Below are 19,693 nucleotides of genomic sequence, written 5' to 3'. Positions count from 1 at the left end.
AAGAGAGCTCACTCTCCTAAGCTGTTTCAATAAATGGCATCATTTGCTAATCTCCAGCTGTGGCTCATGACGAGAGGAATAGTTCATTTTATTGAGGTCTGAGCTTTGGGTGAATGCAGAGATTTGGGGGAAGACTCCTCTAGCTAATATCCTCCTCCTTTCCTTCCCCAGGGAAGGAAGATGAAGTTAACCCTCCCAACCATCTTTCCCTGTAAGCACTTGCCTTTTCCAGCTGTTTTCTGTCTTAGCTAATCAGAATTTTTTTTTTTTTTTTTAAAAGAAATGGTGGCAAAAAAGACACAAAGGTAACAAGGCTGGAAGCATTTGTAATGTTCCAGTAAGCAGAAGTACCCAGAGCGTGGCTTGCCAGGATCTGGTGTGTCAGAAGGTCTCAGCAGTCAGGAGACATGAGGCTGGTCTGTAGACCCTGCAGCTTCCCAATCAGAGTGAATCAGCCAGTGGCCTAACCGCACTTTGTTCAGAGGTTGTCAAAGAAAAGCCTTCTATCATTAAGGTAAAATGGTGACCACATGCAGTTCTGGACTACTGATTGATCAATTCTGATGGCTGGAAATATAACACAGGATGGCTTCAGAGAAACAGATTGTGCCTGGAAGAGAAATACTAATAAAGGAATGAAATAATCCTATAAAATTCTAGTGTGATGCATTATAAAATACTGGAAAAAAAGAAAAAGGCTCAAATGATCACACTTCTTCTTATAATTCCATTTTTGGAATTTCTGACCTCACCTCACAGGGCTTAGAAGACTTCAACTTCCTAAGCTCCAAGGAAAACAAAAGGCATTATGTTTCTCATTTGAGATTTCATTCTTGGGATCTGCTGCACAATTATTAACAACTGGTAACTAGGAGAAGCTCAAACTTCTCATGTTTTTCCTGTCAAATAATAATTTACATTAAAGGAATCCATCCTTTGCCATCCCTCTGGACTCGATGTCTGTTCAAAATGCAATATGAAAAACTTGAGACGTCTCATCTGAACACCAGAGCGGCAGGCCACAACTACACAAAACCTGGAATTGCTCTCTCCATCTTCAGACCTCAGAGTTTAGGCCTTGAGGGGCATCCCCAAGTAACGCCTGGGGGCTCAGTTAGAGTGGAGCATCTCTTCTAAGCAGCGTTCTACTGGAGGGAGGAGTCGAGTCATAAGCACACCCAGGTAGCCACAAGGTCAAGAAACACCAGTCTCGCAGCAGACTGCCCCGGCCCCCCACCAACCCCCAGTAGTTAGATACACGCAAGGCAAAAGGAAGAAAGTATCCCACGGGAGGTGGTGCTCTCCCAGATCCCCTCAAATTCAAATTCCTAACCACAGCTTACCTTGGTACAAGGTGGTTGAACTTGTAAGAACTGAAGACCTCTTGGATCTTTTCTTCTACTTTTGCCTAGTAAGGATGCAGGAGATAGGAGAGAGAAAACAAATACACATAAGACCTCTATCAACTTTTTCTTCCTATCGCCACAAATGCTGATTGGCTAGAATTGCTTGGTGTGGTTTGGTACCTCACAGTATTGTAAGACTAGATTCAGGGGTTCTTCTGGATGACAGGCTTAGGACAAGGGGGGGGAGGAGGGAGAGAGAGACAATCCCCAGTACCATGTTGGCATCACAGGCGACTCCAGGAACCTCATCCATAACATCCAAACTAATGGCAGTTTTGGTGTTTGGCTCCCTGGCACCAATTAATTGCTCAGGGAGCAGATGAAGATAGATAACTTTTGCTTGTGTAGGAGACCAGAATATGCCACCCCAAAATATGCCTTAATGACATAAGAATTATTTTGAGCTGATTTTTTTGAGAAACTACAGATACAGGAGAAGCTCTGAAAACAGAGAAGTTACCCTTTTGTAAGGGAAATTTATATTTACAAAGGAAATCTCCATTTGCAAGTGTGTCTCTCTCCCTGTACCAGAAGAGAGGAAAAACTAAATCACGAGAAACTCTAATCAATGGAGGAGGCGCCTACTTAAGTCTCAGTAACAAACCTCATTCTTGTTTACCAAACTTTTCCTGGTCATCTCCCCATATTGAAACCACCCTTCAATAATGGGGTACAAGTTAGAACTATGGTGAAGGCCTAGCTAAAAATGATACTACTGAGTCACCATCTCCCTGTTTGCTTCTCTATAATTGCCACTCCGGAGCCACGCAGCTGGTGGTCATAAAGATTCTTAACTCCTCCCCACAGCTGGTGTCCATGAAGATTCTTAACTTTCTCCGTAGATAACATCACCTTTTTGAAACCTAAAGGGAGCTTTTAAGATATCTTCCAGGCCCTGCATTCCAGTGGATTGGTTGGTCCACCCAGACCAGCGGCCCATACCAAGAAAGTGACTCAACTAGAATTGTGACCCCAGGGACTGAAATACCACAAGAAGATGATTTATATACTCCTATAATTTTGCCCCAGTTAACAAACCCAATTGCCTAATCCCTTGCTTGCCAAACTACCCTTAAAAACCTTGTCTCCCAAATACTTGGAGAGGCGGATCTAAGAAATTTCTCCTGTTCCCCCTTAGCACTATGCAGAATAAAGACTCTTTCTCTGCCATAAAACCTGCTGACTCTGTATATTGGCTTCTTGGGCAGCAGGCATATGAACATGGCTGCGTGGCAATAATATCTGGCCTCCCCCACACTATTCTTTGTTTTTAATTGAAGATGCTATATCAGCTGGAGTTCTAGACCACCTCTTTCCCTGTTACTTATTTCTCCCTAGGTATCTACCATGTATATATGAGATATACATATTAAAGTTGTTTTTCTTTTGTTAATCTGTCTTTTGTTATAGGGGTCCCAGCCTAGTACTTAGAAGGGTAGAGGGAAAATGATTTTTTTTCCTCTCCTATACTTGAAAGATTTATTCTTGGCTGCTCTATGAAGTTGTTTGGGTGTTCATTAACTGGCCACCCTCAAATACACAACTAGTGCCTGCCAAGGCTCATACTTCTCATTGCCAGATTGAACAGTTTAATAAAAATATTAAAGGTGTCCAAGCGATTTATAAGAACTTCAATTGCTGAAACACCAAATCTGGTCCTATATCACACAGAGGACTCCACGGTCCCATAAAACGAAGGATCTCAGAAAGTCAGGTCACAAAAGAAATTGGACCACCTGCGTCCTCTGAAGGCCACACTATGATGTGGTCCCACAGGAGAGCTCCGGTAAAGACAGGGTGTGGTAATGGGGAGCGGCGGGTGAGGCTGGTTAACAGGACACGCAGGGTTCCACCTTTCTCCACATCCCTGATCTTTGTAGTGAAGCATATTCTTGTAGAGATTTCCAGATACATGATCTCCTCCCTGGGAAATTTCAAAAATGTGTCCTTTATTTCTGGAGTTAGGAGTTAGACCTCCTAGTCCCTTTGACAAGTATGCAAGAATTATCTGTGATGACAAGGAGAGCAGTGACATGAATCATCTAAAATGGCAGCCAATCTAAATTTCATTTATATTTGGTTGTAGGATATGCTTTGATATTTGCCTTTGAACATGAATTTGAGGGATGATCTGGCTAAGACGTTACAATATTAAAAAAAAAAAAAAAAAACAGACTGAAGTCACCCTGAGAATCCGATTCAGGAGGAATAAGTTGTCCCAGAATCCTCATTATCCTTTTTCCATTCCAGACACTCACACACAACTAAAATAAAGCATCAGCCTAAATGAAACACAGACTGCATTTCTCAGCCATGCCTTCCTTAGCTATAAGCTGAATGGGATAGAAAAATACACAAGAAACACACCAGATCATTAAATAAAGATCATCCTATGATATACAGTTGTCCCATGGGGGATTGGTTCCAGGACCTCCCAAGTATACTAAAATCCACAGATGCTCAAGTCCCTGATATAAAATGGTGGTGTATTTGCATATAGCCTATATATAATACATCCTCCTGTATACAGTCATGCATCACTTAATGACCAACGATATATTCTGAGAAACTCGTCATTAGGTGGTTTCATCATTGTGTGAACATCACAGAGTGTAACACGAATTTAGATGGTATAGCCTAGTATGCTCCTAGGCTACATAGTATAGTCTGTTGCTCTGACACTACAAACCCGTACAGCAGATTACTGTAACAGCACTTGTAACATATGGCAAGTATTTGTGTATCTAAACATAGAAAAGATCCAGTAAAAAATGAGGAGTTATAATCTCTTGGGACCACTGTTGTATATGTGTTCTGTCAACTGAAACATTGTTATATGGCACATGCCTGTACTTTAAATCATCTCTAGATTACTTATAATACCTAATGCAATGTAAATGCTAATGTACATAGTTGTTATGCTATATTGTTTAGGGAATAATGATAGGGGAAAAGTCTGTACATGCTCTGTACAGATGCAATTTTTTTTTTTTTTTTTTTTTTTAAAGATAGGGTCTCATTATGTTGCTCAGGCTAGTCTTGAACTCCTGGCCTCAAGCAATCCTCCCACTTCAGCCTCCTGAGTAGCTGGGATTACGGCACGAGCCACTGGCTTTCAAATGTTTTCAATCCATGGTTGGTTGAATTCACAAATGTGGACCCCACTGATAGGGAGTGCAGACAGTACTGTTATTTCTAACTGAGTTGATGAATTCTGAATGAAACAAAAATCAACTGGTGAATGCATAAACAAATTGTGGTATGCTCATAGAATAATACCCACAATGAAAAGGAACAAATTACTGATATAGGCAATGAATTGAAAAAGCATTAAGCTAAGTGAAAGAAGCCAGACATAAAAGATTTCATTTATATGAAATTCTAGAACAGGCAAAATTATAGTAGTAGAAACCTGATTGGTCATTACCATAAGCCAAATGGTAGAGTATTGGTGGAGACATGGGGACTTTTTTGAATGATGTTATTTTATATTTTGATTGTGGTGGCTGTTATATGCTTGCATATATTTCAAAACTTACTGAACTGTCCACTTAAAAAAGGTAGATTTTATTGTATGTAAATTATATCTCAATAAAGGTGATTGAAAACTCAAAAAAAAAAATCAGATGGGAGGAAATCTCACTTCCTTCATCACAGTACAGGCCTATTCAAGTCCATATGACTCAATGACATTCCAAAGCTAGTGGATGAGCCACCTTCTCCTCAGCGTCCTGACAACAGGACACCTAGGGAGAAAGGCTTCCAGTCCACAACTCCTTCACAACAAGTCCCATCTTCAGCTCCCACTCGGGCAGCATAAGCAGACAAGGAAAATGAGGTTTATTTCTAAGATACCTGACAAAACATGGAAATATGTCATACCGCAAGTGGAAAATGCTTAAACTATGTCATAATGCAAGTGGAAAATGCTTAAACTATGTCATAATGCAAGTGGAAAATGCTTAAAATATTCCCAACATAGTGTCATTTCTCTTTGGATTTCCTAATCATTTCTTCAGAATGAACAAGTGATATTCCAATGCAGTCAGTAACTGATTCATATCTGAAAATTCAAGTTATGAATCTTGATAAATACCTGAGTATTACACGCCAGCTGTTCATAATAATGAATATTTTCTCTTAGGAACTGGTGTTTTATTTCAAAATATTAAGGGGATACAAATGTTTCTCTTACACGGATACACTGTATAGTGCTGAAGTCAGGGCTTTTAGTGTGCCGTCACCAGAACAGTGTTCATTGTACCCCATAGGTAAGTTTTTATCCCTCACCCCCTTCCCACCCTCCCCCCTTCTTTACATCTCTTTGTGCCCATGTATATCCATCATTTAGCTCCCACTTATAAGTGAGAACATGTGGTATTTGGTTTTCCATTTCTGAGATACTTCACTTAGAATGGTCTCCAGTTTCATCCAAGTTGCTGCAAAAGACATTATTTCATTCCTTTTATGGCTGAGTAGTACTCCATGGTGTACATATACCACATTTTCTTTATCCACTCATGAAGTGATGGGCACTTAGGTTGTTTCCACATCTTTGTGATTGTGAATCATGCTGCAATAAATATTCGAGTGCAGGTGTTTCTGATAAAATGACTCCTTTTCCGCTGGGTAGATACCCAGTAGTGGGATTGCCTCTTACCCAGCACACCCAATCTCTTATCCTCTGTAGCTCCTGCTAACCACTAAGCTAATTTCTGTCTCCATTAATTTGCCTATTCTCAAATTTCACATAAATGGAGTCATACAATATGCGGTCCTTTGTGACAGCATGTTTTCAAGGCTCGTCTATGTTGTAGCATGCACCAGTACTCTATTTGTTATTTTTTTTTTTTGTCAAATATCATTCCATTGTATACATAGATCACATTTTGTTTACCAATTTATCAGTTGATGGATATTTGGGCTGTTTCTATTTTTTTGGCTATTATGAAAAATGCTTCTATGAGTCATAAAAACCAGAATTTCTCTTCCCCAAGAGACAGGTTCACTAGGAATCAAGCTAAGCTTGTTAGAAATGTAAATTGTCAGATATTCTCACCAACCTATAGACTCAGTTGGGGGAGGGATCCACTCAACTGTTTTTAACAAGCCTTCCACGGGATTCTGATGCATGCTAACATTTATGAAAGTTGTTAGAATCCAAATGGAGTCACTTGTGTTTAAAAAAAATTCCTGACAAATAGAGCCAGGGAGGTTGTGAAGACGGACTCTCATGCATAAATGCCTGATAACCAAAAACTATCACAAAAGACTCTGCAAAAACCACAACCTTGCACAAACGCCATCACAAAAGATATTTCTGCAAGGACATATTGTCCAGCAATTGCCTGCCCACCTTTGGACTGGCATCACCCTTGTTATTAGTCCTTGTAGCCAAGAATAATTATCTTAAAACAATTACATAATCCTTATTTTTCCTTTAAAAACCTTTGCCTTCCTTTATCTCCCTGAATATGCATATAGTTTACTATGGCATGTATATTCCCACTGCAATACTCTATACCAAATATTTTCTTTTAGAGACCCTCTCTCTGCTTGTCAATTTAGGTTGGAAGTTTGATTGATCAAAGAAGGTTTCTAGTAGTGGTAACAGTCACTAAATTTCAATTCAGGGGTTGATGCATAAAGTCTTACTTCAAATAGTACTTTCTTCATTCATAATTACTTGTTACTGTTTTTTAAACTGCTCACCATACTGTTCTTCTGAACTAATAAAGGATAAACAAAGATGACAAACATTTTTTAAATGTTTAACAAACAAGACATTTCTCTGAATAAATAACCTAATATTTTGGGTACACAAGAGACCAGAATATGCCACCCCAGAATAAGCCTCTTTGGCAAAAGGATTATTTTGAGCTGATTATTCTGAGAAACAGCAGACACAGGAGAAGCTCTGAAAACAGAGTAAAAGTTACCATTTTGTAAAGGAAATGTACATCTATAAAGGAAACATCCATCTGTCTCTCTGTACCAGGAAGAGAAGGATGACCCTAAACCACTAGGGACTCTTCCAATGCAGAAGGCACCAGCTTACATCTGCACGCCAAACCTTACCCTTGTTTACTGTGCTCTTCTGGTCACCTTCCCATTACCAGCCTCCCAACATCCTTCTTTCTTTGTTTCAACTGAAGATGGTATTTAAGCCTGAATTCTAAGCCACCTCTTTGAGATTTACTCATTTCTCTGGGTATCTGCCATGTACACATGACTTATATGGGTTAACAAGCTTGTTTCTCTCATTAATCTGTCTTTTTTTTTTTATAGGGGGTCCCTGCTAAGACCTCAGAAAAGGTAGAGAGAAAGTTTTTTCCTCCCCTACAGTTCCACAATTCAACAGGAGGCTGACTGAGTCTCCTCACCCAGCTTGTGTTCCTGTCCAGCACGGCTGAAGTCTTCCACGAACAGTACCAGGAGTTCCCAGTCTTGGCTGCATATTAGAACCACCAGGGGAGCTTTAAATAAGTACGGATGCCTGGGTCCCACCCCCAGAGGTTCTGCTTTAATTGGTGTGAGGTGTGTTGGCGGGCGGGGCTGGAGGGGAGAAATCCAAGAGCTCCCCAGGTGATTCTAATGTACAGCCAACGCTGAGAACCAGTACTCTCACTACTGTCAATTCCTTTTTTCTTAAAACTTGTTTTAACATCAGGTGCTTCTAGAAGTAATGAAGGAAAACTATGTTTATATCATAAACTAAAATGAACACTAGAGAGATTCCCAGTGGCCTACAGATCAAAAATTTATCTTATCAGCAATAATCCCACCTCACTCAAAGGACAGGTGCTTGTCGTTATTATAAGATTCAGGAATCTTCCTCCAACAGATTTTTCATTAAAAAATTCCTATAGCCTGTGCATATATGAAAACTTGGTATATGTGGAGATGGTAAAACCCTCTGTCAAGGGAAAAAACATGGACTATTAAGTAAACGTTGCTGGGAGAAAAATCAGCTTCCCACTTTATGTCCTCCTCCCCAAAAATTCAGGTTGATTAAACTTGAAAAACATAACTCAAATCATTAAAAAAAAGCATACAGAGTATCTTTGTATCCTTGGGATATAAAAGGATAGCTTCAAAAAGTCCAAACTATTATTAATATAAGGAAAAAGATAAGAATATAAGCATAAGCAAGGTTAAGGGTAAAGAAGAGCTTAGAGGAAAGATATCTGGAACATATTTAAAAGATGCTATTTTGCACAAATTAACACTTTTTATAGCCAGAAGTTTGAGGGCAGCCTGGGCAACATAGCAAGATCCTGTCCCTATTAAAAAAAAAAAAAAAAAGACTTCTGACACTATCAAGTCACAAAGAGAGTGTGGTGAAAACAGAACTCTACTGTCCCGCTAGTTAGGGTTTAAATCACTACAGCCACTTTGGAGGGCAATATGGGAGCAGGTACTAAAACTGAAAGAACAGAGACCCTACAACCTAGCAATTCTACTTCTTATACCTAGAGAAACTCTTGCACATGTGTACAAGGTGTGTACAAAGGTGCTCACTACATTGATAGGGGTCAGGACACATTACCCCAAAACAGGCACTTTGGCAGACTATTTTAACCTGAAGGAATTTCAGAAGTGGCAGATGCAGGAAGGATTTTCTGACCTTCTCCTGAAACAGGTCATAAAACTCTCCAGTGTGAGGTGCCCTCCCTACATATGGAAGGAAGGAGCATCCTTACCTCCAAAGATGAAGGCACACGGGGAAGAATCAATGACTAGGCCTTGCTAAATTTCCTCTAGTTTCTACTTAGCTCATACCCTCTCTGTCCCAATACATTTTTCCATGACTTTCCACTCTTCATCAAACCTAGCATAAAAATACTCACTTCTTCAGGTCTTTGCTTCCTTACAAAGGCTCCCATGTCACATAAAATTTATATTAAATAAAACTATATGTTTTTCTCTTGTTAATCTGTCTTTTGTTACAAGGGCCCATGCAAGAACTCAGAAGGTGGAAAGAAAAGATATTTTTCCTCCCCTACACAGTTTTGTAAATAACAGTAGAAACACAGATACCACTCAAATGTCCATCAACAGGGAAAGAATGGATAAAATATACTATACTATACTACAATTCAATACTGTACTGTACTTGTAGGTTGTCCCCTCTACTATATATAATGGTATACTATTATATATCATATATCGGAGTATAGAAAAAATTTTGCAAATAACCAGAAGCAAAAAATAATAATAAAATATTAACTTTTAATTCTGGGTTACAGGAAAATGGCTGTTAATTACATTATTTACACTTTTTATTAACTGTGAATTTCTTAGGGAAAAAAAGTGATTCCAAAGTGCTTCCTTTTGTGACACCTCATCCCCTACACCTACGTAGACAGGCAGGCCACAATATACAAAGAAGCTGTGTTCCGAAGTTCATCGGTAAGTCAATTGCTTACACCTTATTCATTCTGCCATCAAAACAATATTATACCTAACTCTTAGGTTCCCAGGCCAGCCCTCTATAACATGACAAATGTTATTCCTAACAATACATCTCTCACCTTCTCTAGTCATGAGGCAGCTGACCACTTAGGATATGGCAAAAAGGGAACATGAGTTCCGAGTTAAGGTCTTCTAGTTTGTCAGAAGTATACCTCTGCTTCTGACAGGGCGCTGGCTAGGTGTTTGTATGTACTGAATGTGTTCAAGTTTGCTGGTCAGATTTTATATATATATGTATATGCTCACACCTACTCTCTCTCTCTATATATATAATATACACACATATATCTTTAAAACATACAAATATTTATTTATATATACTGTACATATATATAATACAAACTAATACAGTCATGTGCCACACAATGATGTTTCAGTTGGTGATGGACCATATCCACATATATACAGGTGTCCCATAAGATTATAATGGAGTTGAAAAGTTCCTATCACCCAGTGACGTCACTGTTGTAACTTCTTAGCATAAGGCGTTGCCTGACTCACATGCTTGTGGTGATGCTGGTGTAAAGAAACCTGTGCTGCCAGTCATACCAAGCAAAGTACATACAGTTATGCACAGTACATGGTACTTGATAACGATAATAATCAGCCACATTGCTGGTTTATGTATTTACTATACTACACTTTTTATTGTTATTTTAGAATGTACTTCTACTTACAAAAAGCAGTTAACTGTACATCAGCCTCAGGCAGGTCCTTCAGGAGAAGCCATTTTTATCACACAAGATGACAGCTCCATGTGTGTTATTGGCCATGAAGACCTTCCAGTGGGACAAGATGTGGGGGCGAAAGGCGGTGATACTGATGATCCTGACCCTGTGTAGGCCTAGGCTACTGTGTGTGTTTGTGTCTTAGTTTTTAACAAAAAAATTTAAAAAGTAAAAAGAAAATTTAAAAATTTAAAAAGAGAAAATAGCTTACAGAATAAGGATATAAGAAAATATTTTTATACAGCTGTACAATGTGCTTATGTTTTAAGCTAAGTGTTACTACAAGAATCAAAAAGTTTTTAAAAATAAAAAGTTTATAAAGTAGAAAAGTTACAGTAAGCTAAGGTTAATTTATTATTGAAGAAAGAAAAAAAAATTTTAATAACTTTGGTATAGCCTGAGTGTGCAGTGTGTATAGTCTACAGTAGTGTGTAGTATACAGCAGTGTGCTAGGCCTGCACATTCACTCACCACTCACTGACTCACAGAGCAACTTCCAGCCCTGCAAGCTCCATTCATGTTAGAGCCCTATACAGATGTACCATTTTAATCTTTTATACTGTATTTTTACTGTACCTTTTCCATATTTAGACATGTTTAGATACACAAATACTTACCATTGTGGAACAATTGCCTACAGTATTCAGTGCGGGCTTGTAGCCTAGGAGCAATAGGCTATACCATACATAGATGTATAGTAGACTATACCATCTAGGTTTGTGCAGATGGCTATACCGTCTAGGCTTATGTAAGTGCACTCTATGATTTTCATAAAAAAACAAAATCGCATTTATCAGAACATATCCCCATCATAAAGTGACACATGACTATATGTGTGTGTTAGTTTGTGTTTTTCAATGATAGAGAGATTGTGTTAGACTCTAGGGGGCAGCGATGAAGTGACTGTGCCAAAGTCTCCAAGACTTAGGTGCCATGGCCATAAATAAAGAACTAACCATCTGCCTGCATTCCCGACAGCTCTGTTTAAAAGACAGCTCATGGAGTTTTTCTAGAAATCCAATCAACAGAAGCACAGAATAATTTCCATTCACCAATGAGTGGTTAAAAACCAACTAGTGCATCTGGTACTTTCTCTCAGTTTCTATCTAAAGCCAATCTCATGACGCACCAACTTTCATGTCACTGACTATCACTTCCCTTCTTCCTACATCTCCCTTCTCTCCCAGAGGAGAACTGTTCCAGAAAGTAGATTTGCTGCCTAAGATTCATGCCTTTGCAGAAATGGAAGTAAAAAAATCATTAATATGTTAAATATTAACATAAGGCAAGATTCTTCAAAAAAAAAAAAAAATACCATACATCATACTCAAATACTTACAAAGTACCTCTTTCTGTGGGAAGATCTTTCAGTTTCTTTATTTTGAATACAAAGTACCACTTGGGGTTGACACAATAGCCTAAAACAACCACAGTCAAGGTCTAATTTTGGCCACTTTGGCTAATGGTATCAGCAAAAAAGAAGATAAACACAATTTAGTCATTATTCCTGAAGATTTGAACCCACACTTCCATGTGTAAATTGACATTATAAGCCAGCCTTTTAGAGATCCTTTTAAAAAGTAATAAAGTGGTTAAGTTGTAGTGATCAAAACTATACACCAACTGGACACATTGTAAAAAAAAATTCTAATGTTATGCAAGGGATACTTGTAACTTGGGAAAAAATGTTCAATGATAACATCTTATATACAAAAAGAATGTATCTCAAAGAACTGAACATGTGGTCTAGAAAAACACTGGCTGACTCAAAAAGCAGTTCCAGTGATGCTAAAAATACTAAAATCAAAGATGCATGTAAAGAGTTTGAATAAAACATTTTACGAATAAGAGAAGGAAGAAAACGAATATTTCTAAATTAGTGTTATTTTTATAAAGTATGTGATTTTAAATAGGTATATGTGCCTAAATCTAAACACAAATTTTCTAAATAGGCATTTGATTTGTTCACCTACATACTTAAAAGTAAATGTATTTTCAACTTGACTGAAAAACTTTTTTTCTGAACTTTTTAATGGGGAAATTTTGATATTTCGGATTACCTTAGAGTTGGGCAATAGTATATGCTAAATTTTAATAAAGTAAAATTGGTTCACAAAGCTAGCCTACTGACCACTTAACCAAGGGGAGCTCTAATTCCTTCTACCAGAGGCATAAGAAACTGGGAAGTTTGATCATATTTAGTGATTTGTTCTACCTCCATTTACTGATCTTTCAGAGCCTGTAACTGTTGAAGCAAGTCAACAGGAGGCCAGGATTCCTTCCAGGAACCCTGCCAGGCCCTCCTCAGGATCTGTGGTGGCCCACTGCCCACACAGAAGCCAGCAGCCAGCCTGCATCTCACCGACCTGATGGGGTCTCCCACCCAGCTCACACCCAACCCGCTCCCTCTATTCCTGGTAAGCCGTCTTCCTCACTGTCCCCACGTAAGCCTGCATCCTCCCTCACAAAGCTCCTCCTCCTGGAACGGCTGCTTCCAACTCTACTCTTTACAGCCCCACCCCGGTTCCACGTTCTCCATGAAGTCACCCTGATACCTTGGCCACACAGATGGCTCTTCCACTTCCTGAAATCCTCATGCAATGCTGTCATAATTTAGCACCTTGAATGCTTCAAGCTATATTCTTTTTCTTTTTCTAAGAGAAAAGAATTTTGAGGGCAGGGACCAAGACTAATGATTCTTTTATATTTCCCCTAGAGTTCACTGCCATTTGACTGAATGCTGTCTAAAGACATCATGCCATTTCAAGTGGAGGATGCTTCTGCCCCTGTTGAAGAGTAAACTAAAAGAAAAGCAGGGCTGAGTGTGGTGGCTCACACCTATAATCCTAGCACTCTGGGAGGCCAAGGCCAGAGGATTGCTTGAGCTCAGGAGTTCAAGATGAGCCTGAGCAAGAGTGAGACCCTGTCTCTACTAAAAATAGAAAAACTAGCCAGCATTATGGCACGCACCTGTAGTCCCAGCTACTCAGGAGGCTGAGGCAAGAGGATCGCTTGAGCCCAGGAGTTTGAGGTTGCAGTGAGCTACGATGACACCACAGCACTCTACCCAGAACAACAGAGCAAGACTCTGTCTCAAAAGAAATGAAAAGAAAAGAAAAGCAAGAGCAGCATCTTTTGTATACAACTGTTTTGGGCAAGGCTGCTACCTCTGAGACTATCAGTATTAACCTACTGGCCTGAATTACAGTGTTTGCAACAGGGGGATCCAGATGGCACAGTAAGGAAGGACAGGCACTAACAATGCAACCACATCTCGCTTTCTAGTGTCATAAAAGACCCTTCCTGCATCAAATCCATCAGCAAAACAGCTTATCAAGGTAGAGACCTTCAAAAAATATCCAGAAACTGACCATTCCTCCACTACTGTCACTCTCAGTTAAGCCACCCTCATCTCTCACGTAGGATACTGGAATAGCCTCCTAACTGGCTTCCCTGCATCCATCCTCAACTCTCCACAGTCTACTCTTGACAGTGACCTAAATGAGCCTGTTAAAATGCTAGTCAGATTATGTCACTCCCTGCTGAAAACCCTATGATCATGCATCAGTCCGAGTCTGGCAGGAAACACATGGCACAAAGAGGGGAGTTTTTTATAAAGTAACTATTTACAAAGGTGAGAGCAGGTACAGAGAACCCACAAGGTACAGTGCAGTATCTGGAGCTGGTAACTCAGGGGTATCTGACCCTTCCTAGATCTAAAGGTGTGAAGAAGAGTGGAGAGAGAGACAAAGGGCTCCACAGAGACGGCACCTGATAGGAAACTCCAGCGGGAGGGAAGAAGTACACCAATAGCATTCTTCTCCCTCTCTCTCACCCCCTAGCAATACTTCCCAAGGCCAAATACAACCAGCAGCCATAAGGCAGGGGAGCCTGTCAGTGCAGGGCCGCCCCCTGGGACACATCTACAGGGCAGGGTGGAAAAAGGTCAAATGAATCAGGGGCAGTAGATGGAAGGTATCCAGCCAATGGCTCCCCATCTCAATCAGGGTATTTCAAAGCACTTCCAAGTGGTTTCTACATACTTAGTTCCACTTCCATGGCCCTACATGATCTGAGCCCATCTCCTATTCTCCTGTTTGCTAACCCCTCTGCTCACCAGGCATACCCCTGCCTCAGGGCTTGCTGCTTTCTCTGCCCAAAATACTCTTCTGCCAGGTCCACGCATGCCTTGCTCCTCACCTTCAGGTCTCAGATCAAATGTGGTATCATCAGAGGTTTTCCCTCACCACCTATGTGAAAACCTTCCCTGCTCCCACCCTACCCATTCCTGGCACCCCCATCCCCTTTCTTCTGCTTTATCTTTCTCCAGAGCACTTCTAATTAGCATTTTTACATACATATAGATATTTTTTTAATTGAATGCCCCCCTGGCCTAGAACAAAAGTTTCATAAAGGCATTGACTTGGCCTCTTTTGTTCACTGACTTACGCTGAGCATCTACAACAGTGCCTGACACGTAGAAGGCACTCGAGTATTTGTTGAATGAATGAAAATCAACGAATGGCAGAAGGATCCATAGCTAAGGGTTTTTTCCACTGTTTACGGGTTTAATTCCTGTTACCAAATTATCGTTTAACAAATAAAGCCTCCTGATAATCAGGAAGCAGGTGACAAGTATTTGTTTTTATTGGCAATGGCACAAAATTGAGTTGTCAGTAAATGGAAGCTTCAATCAAAACCAAAAGAATAAGAATAGCATCCTCTGTAAACAACTCCTCCTAGAAAGGTTGTTATTTCTGATGAAGGTACCATCATTAACCTCCCAACCTGATATATCTCTAAGCCTCAGTCTTCTCCTCCATAAAATGTATAAGAATTGCATGATACAATGTATGGAGAGCATTTAGGCCGGGCACGGTGGCTCATGCCTGTAATCCTAGCACTCTGGTAGGCTAAGGCGGGAGGATCGCTTGAGGTCAGGAGTTTGAGACCAGCCTGAGCAACAGCGAGACCCCCGTCTCTACTAAAAATAGAAAGAAATGATTTGGACAGCTAAAATATATATCTATATATAGAAAAAATCAGCCAGGCATGGTGGCGCACGCCCGTAGTCCCAGCTACTCGGGAGGCTGAGGCAGTAGGATCGCTTGAGCCCAGGAGTTTGAGGTTGCTGTGAGCTAGGCTGACGCCACAGCACTCTAGCCCGGACAACAGAGCAAGACTCTGTCTCAAAAAAAAAAAAAAGTATGGAGAGCATTTAGCACTGTGCTGGGACTCAATAAACAGCCACTAAGATCTGCATCCCCGACCTCCGGGCAGTGGACTGGTACCAGTCCGGGCCCTGTTAGGAACTGGGCCACAGAGCTCCACCTCCCCCAGTCCCACTCCCTGTTCCATGGAAAAAGTGTCTTCTGTGAAACCAGTCCCTGGAGCCACAAAGGTTGGGGACCACTAACTAAGATGATAATTAAAATAGCGAGGCAGCCATGAGAATGAGAGACCACATTATCTTCCTGTTCATGCTGGACTCTTAAAATGTGAGCTGGAATAACGACATGGAAAACAAATATTAACATAAGATGCTCTACTGTTTACCATACCACTGGGCCTAGATTTGAAAATTACTCTATATACCAACATTTCACATCAGAACCTAACACCCACTCCTGGCCCTGGCCTTGCCCAAATGAGAACCTTGTTGTATCCACTTTTGCGTCACTCATTATGGGTAGAAACTTAGAACATAAATGCTGGTGTTTTCCTGGTAGGAACTAAGTATGTAGAAACTTCAGTACTCTACTGAGGAAAAAAAGAGAGAGAGTGAGAGAGAGCACACATATCATATAAGCTCCTGATAATGTTCCTGTTTTTAACTTGCTTCTCTAACTGTGGAAGTTTGTGTTTTAGTGTCTAAATTACAGTCCAACCTGTGATTCCCTTTTCTCCATGAGAATCCTATCCATCCCTTATCTGCTGGGTCAATTCAATTAACTACATAAAAGGTGATCCCACAGTCTAAGATCAGATAAAAAGACTTGACCTGAATAAACTGAACAATCCATCACTAAGGAATACTGCAAAGATTCTGTAGGTTTTTCACTGATGCGAGATTTCTTTGCAATCTCCTACAATCAGACTTCTGTAGGACATGATGGTGGACTAATCGACCTGGGGAGCTAGATTCATAAGGTAAAGATTTCTTTTGCCACCTTAAAATCCATGGAGTATAAATGTCCAGTTAAAATAGTCTCTCTGCTACGTCATGAATAACCAGGTATTAGAGCCCTTATTTTTGTTATAAATTTATATTTAATCATAACTGTACAATACAAAAATTATTGCCATTAATTTTGCTTAAAGAGAGGCTTCCAACTTCAGGTATGAAAAACAAAGCAGGTCCCTCCAAGGTTAAGCCTGGAGACTGATCTCACTTATTAAGAGATCTTAATTTACTAAGTAGCCGGATGCTTACTTGTTAGTGCTAAAAAGAATCATCTTAACCACTTCTTGTGACAGATGGGTAAACAATTCTGCAATAACTGCCTTGGGAACAATTCCAACTGGGGAATGAGAAGAAAAACAAAACTATAGTTCACTACTCACTCCCCATACACTTTTCAAAATGATAGGTTCAATCCTATTTCTAGGCCTTAGTAAATGATAAGTATTCCAAAATTCATCTTTTTATTAGAGCACTTTCCAAACTGTATTGTTTTCCTGCCTGTTTTCTCCAACCAGGCTCCCCAGTCAGGGGCTGTTTTACTTCCTTGTGTTTCCAGCGTGAAATACTGTGTCCAACATATAGCTAGTGTTCAAATGACTACCAAAATGCTCACCCACGAGGCAGGCCCCAAACCTAGCACTGCAGGTCAGAAACAAACAGACTGTGAAATGGCATGACTGCAGTCTGGCCCCTCTATCCCCATCTGTCCCGGAACTGAGAGCAGGTTGGGGAAGAGCACTCTCGGTCCCAGAACCTCCCGGCTGAATGGAGAGGGGTGTCTGATGCGCCCAGATCCTCTGTCCTCTAGGCACAGAACACGATCCTTCCCGCTCTCTAAGGCAGAGGGGACCCGGGTGCTGTCCTCTCCTCCAAGCCCAACCTTGAAACGACCCCTCCCCGACCTGGCCCTACCAACGCTCCACTCCGAAGCCCCAGCCTGAGCGCTCAGGGCTTCCCAGCGGGGGCGCTGCGGTGCACTGTGGGAGTTGTAGTTCCCCGGTGAGTTCCGAGCCCGCGCGGTCCTACGGACGGGACTCCCGCTCCCAGAAGCCCCCGCGCGGGCGCCTCGCCCAGTCCTGCCACACCTCACCTGTTCTATGGACGTGACTGTTTCCACCGAGTCGTCCTGCAACCGCTCCCGCGCGTGCTCCGGCCTCAGACTGTACAGCGGCTCTGACCAGACAGGGGAGGAAGATGGAGGGCAATAGTAGGTGAAGGAACTCGGAGAAGCCATGACCGGGAGAGCAGCGGGCGGAGTGTAGGACTCAGCTTCGTTAAGCAACTACGCGCATTGAAACTCGAGCGGGCTAAGGCGCTACGGGGAGCGGATAGAGTCAAAAAGATTTTGAACGCGAATCTCTCCTCCCACGTACACGTCTCGGGGAGTGAGTTACTGAGATGCTGCCACCCCCTATTGGGAAGAGGTGCTGCTGCAAGAGCTCAGCTTCCTGGAGCGCAAAGATGTGTACATCTGAATTTCATTTCAGAGAGATGGCGTAGGATGCCTCGGTTTGTTATGCAATTAAAAAAAAAAAAACTTTAACATTCTGCTAATTCTCATTTAATTGTAATGCAGTAGTTTGCAGTTTCAGGTGCCCAAGAACCTGATGAGTATAACTTTGAAAGCGCTTCTGACAGCTCTTCGTATTGCTTCAGCGACGCTAGTATTAATAGAATTTTTGTGCACCTTTGAGTACTTGACGGCTTCCCAAGAGAAGCTAGGAGCTTCTCAACACACGTGCAGAATTGCTGGCTCAGTAATTCCGTGATGGAGGGAAAGGGCACTGTAAATTTCTCCTACTTCTTGGAGGTTGCAGTGCAGTAGCAAGAACTAAAATGCAGTAGAAAGAATAAGTGTAAGTGAAACAAAGAAATATTCAGTCAGTTAGCCAGCAAGTATGGAACATCTTGCTGTTATGTTCCATAACAGATGTTATGGAACATCGACATGTCAGGCATCGTGCTAGGGCCAGGCCCTAGGAATACAAAAGTGAACAAAACAAACAAGGTCCCTGCCCATGGGAACCTTACATACTAAGGAAATTGAATATATAAACACAATAAATATATGAAGACTTGTGATAAATGGTATGAAGGAAAATAAGAGAGTCTGTGAGAGAGACCAAAGGAGTAGGAGACTAATTGGATTGGGTGGTCAGGCCAACCCTCTCTGAGTGATGTTTAAGCTAAGACCTGAAGGATGACAAGGAGCCATCCAGATGAACAATGTGGGAAAGAGCTCTTCAAGAGGAAGAAACACGGTGGCGTGCGGTGGGTCACACCTGTAATCCTAGCACTCTGGGAGGCTGAGGTAGAAGGATCGCTTGAGCTCAGGAGTTCAAGACCAGCCTGAGCAAGAGTGAGACCCCCGTCTCTACTAAAAATAGAAAAATTAGCTGGGCATCATGGCCCACACCTGTAATCCCAGCTACTCGGGAGGCTGAGGCAGTAGGATCGCTTGAGCCCAGGAGTTTGAGGTTGCTGTGAGCTAGGCTGATGCCACAGCACTCTACTCAGGGCAACAGAGTTAGACTCTGTCTCAAAAACAAACAAACAAACAAACAAAACACGAAGAAGAAACAGCAACCTTGAGAGGATATGCCACAAATATACATATTTATGCATGTATTAATTCTGTTATTTGATCTGAAAGTGTTCAGAGTAAAAGAAATTCTTTGTTTCTTTCTTCCTTTCTTTTTTTTAGAGATGAAGTTGATCACTGGGCTCAAGTGATCCTCCCACCTCAGCCTCCTGAGTAGCTGGGACTACAGGCATGCGCCACCACACCCAGCCAGAAGTAAAAGACATTCTTACTGAGTGGACTGAATCATCACATACACCCCCATAAAAACAATGTTAGAGTTCTGATTTTAGGAAAATCTTGCAGCCTTTGGACAAGC

At 41.1% G+C, this 19,693-nt stretch overlaps 1 protein-coding gene across 1 annotated transcript in view; it reads right to left on the bottom strand.

Annotated features, from left to right (window-relative positions):
• The window catches only part of FNTB (farnesyltransferase, CAAX box, subunit beta), a 59,796-nt gene extending 41,737 nt beyond the window's left edge, over nucleotides 1–18,059 (bottom strand). Inside the window, exons 1-2 of the mRNA XM_069487610.1 lie at nucleotides 17,884–18,059; nucleotides 1,344–1,408 (exon numbers count right to left, since the gene is read on the bottom strand). Of these exons, the coding sequence (XP_069343711.1) occupies nucleotides 1,344–1,408; nucleotides 17,884–18,027 (209 nt within the window). The 5' untranslated portion in view covers nucleotides 18,028–18,059. The remainder of the gene's footprint in view (nucleotides 1–1,343; nucleotides 1,409–17,883) is intronic.
• Between the last annotated feature and the right edge of the window lie 1,634 nt (nucleotides 18,060–19,693).

Source organism: Eulemur rufifrons, chromosome 2 (genome assembly GCF_041146395.1).
Source record: "Eulemur rufifrons isolate Redbay chromosome 2, OSU_ERuf_1, whole genome shotgun sequence".
NCBI classification, from domain to species: Eukaryota; Metazoa; Chordata; class Mammalia; order Primates; family Lemuridae; genus Eulemur; species Eulemur rufifrons.
Note: the sequence above shows the minus strand (reverse complement) of the source record. Positions and strands in the feature narration are given on the sequence as shown.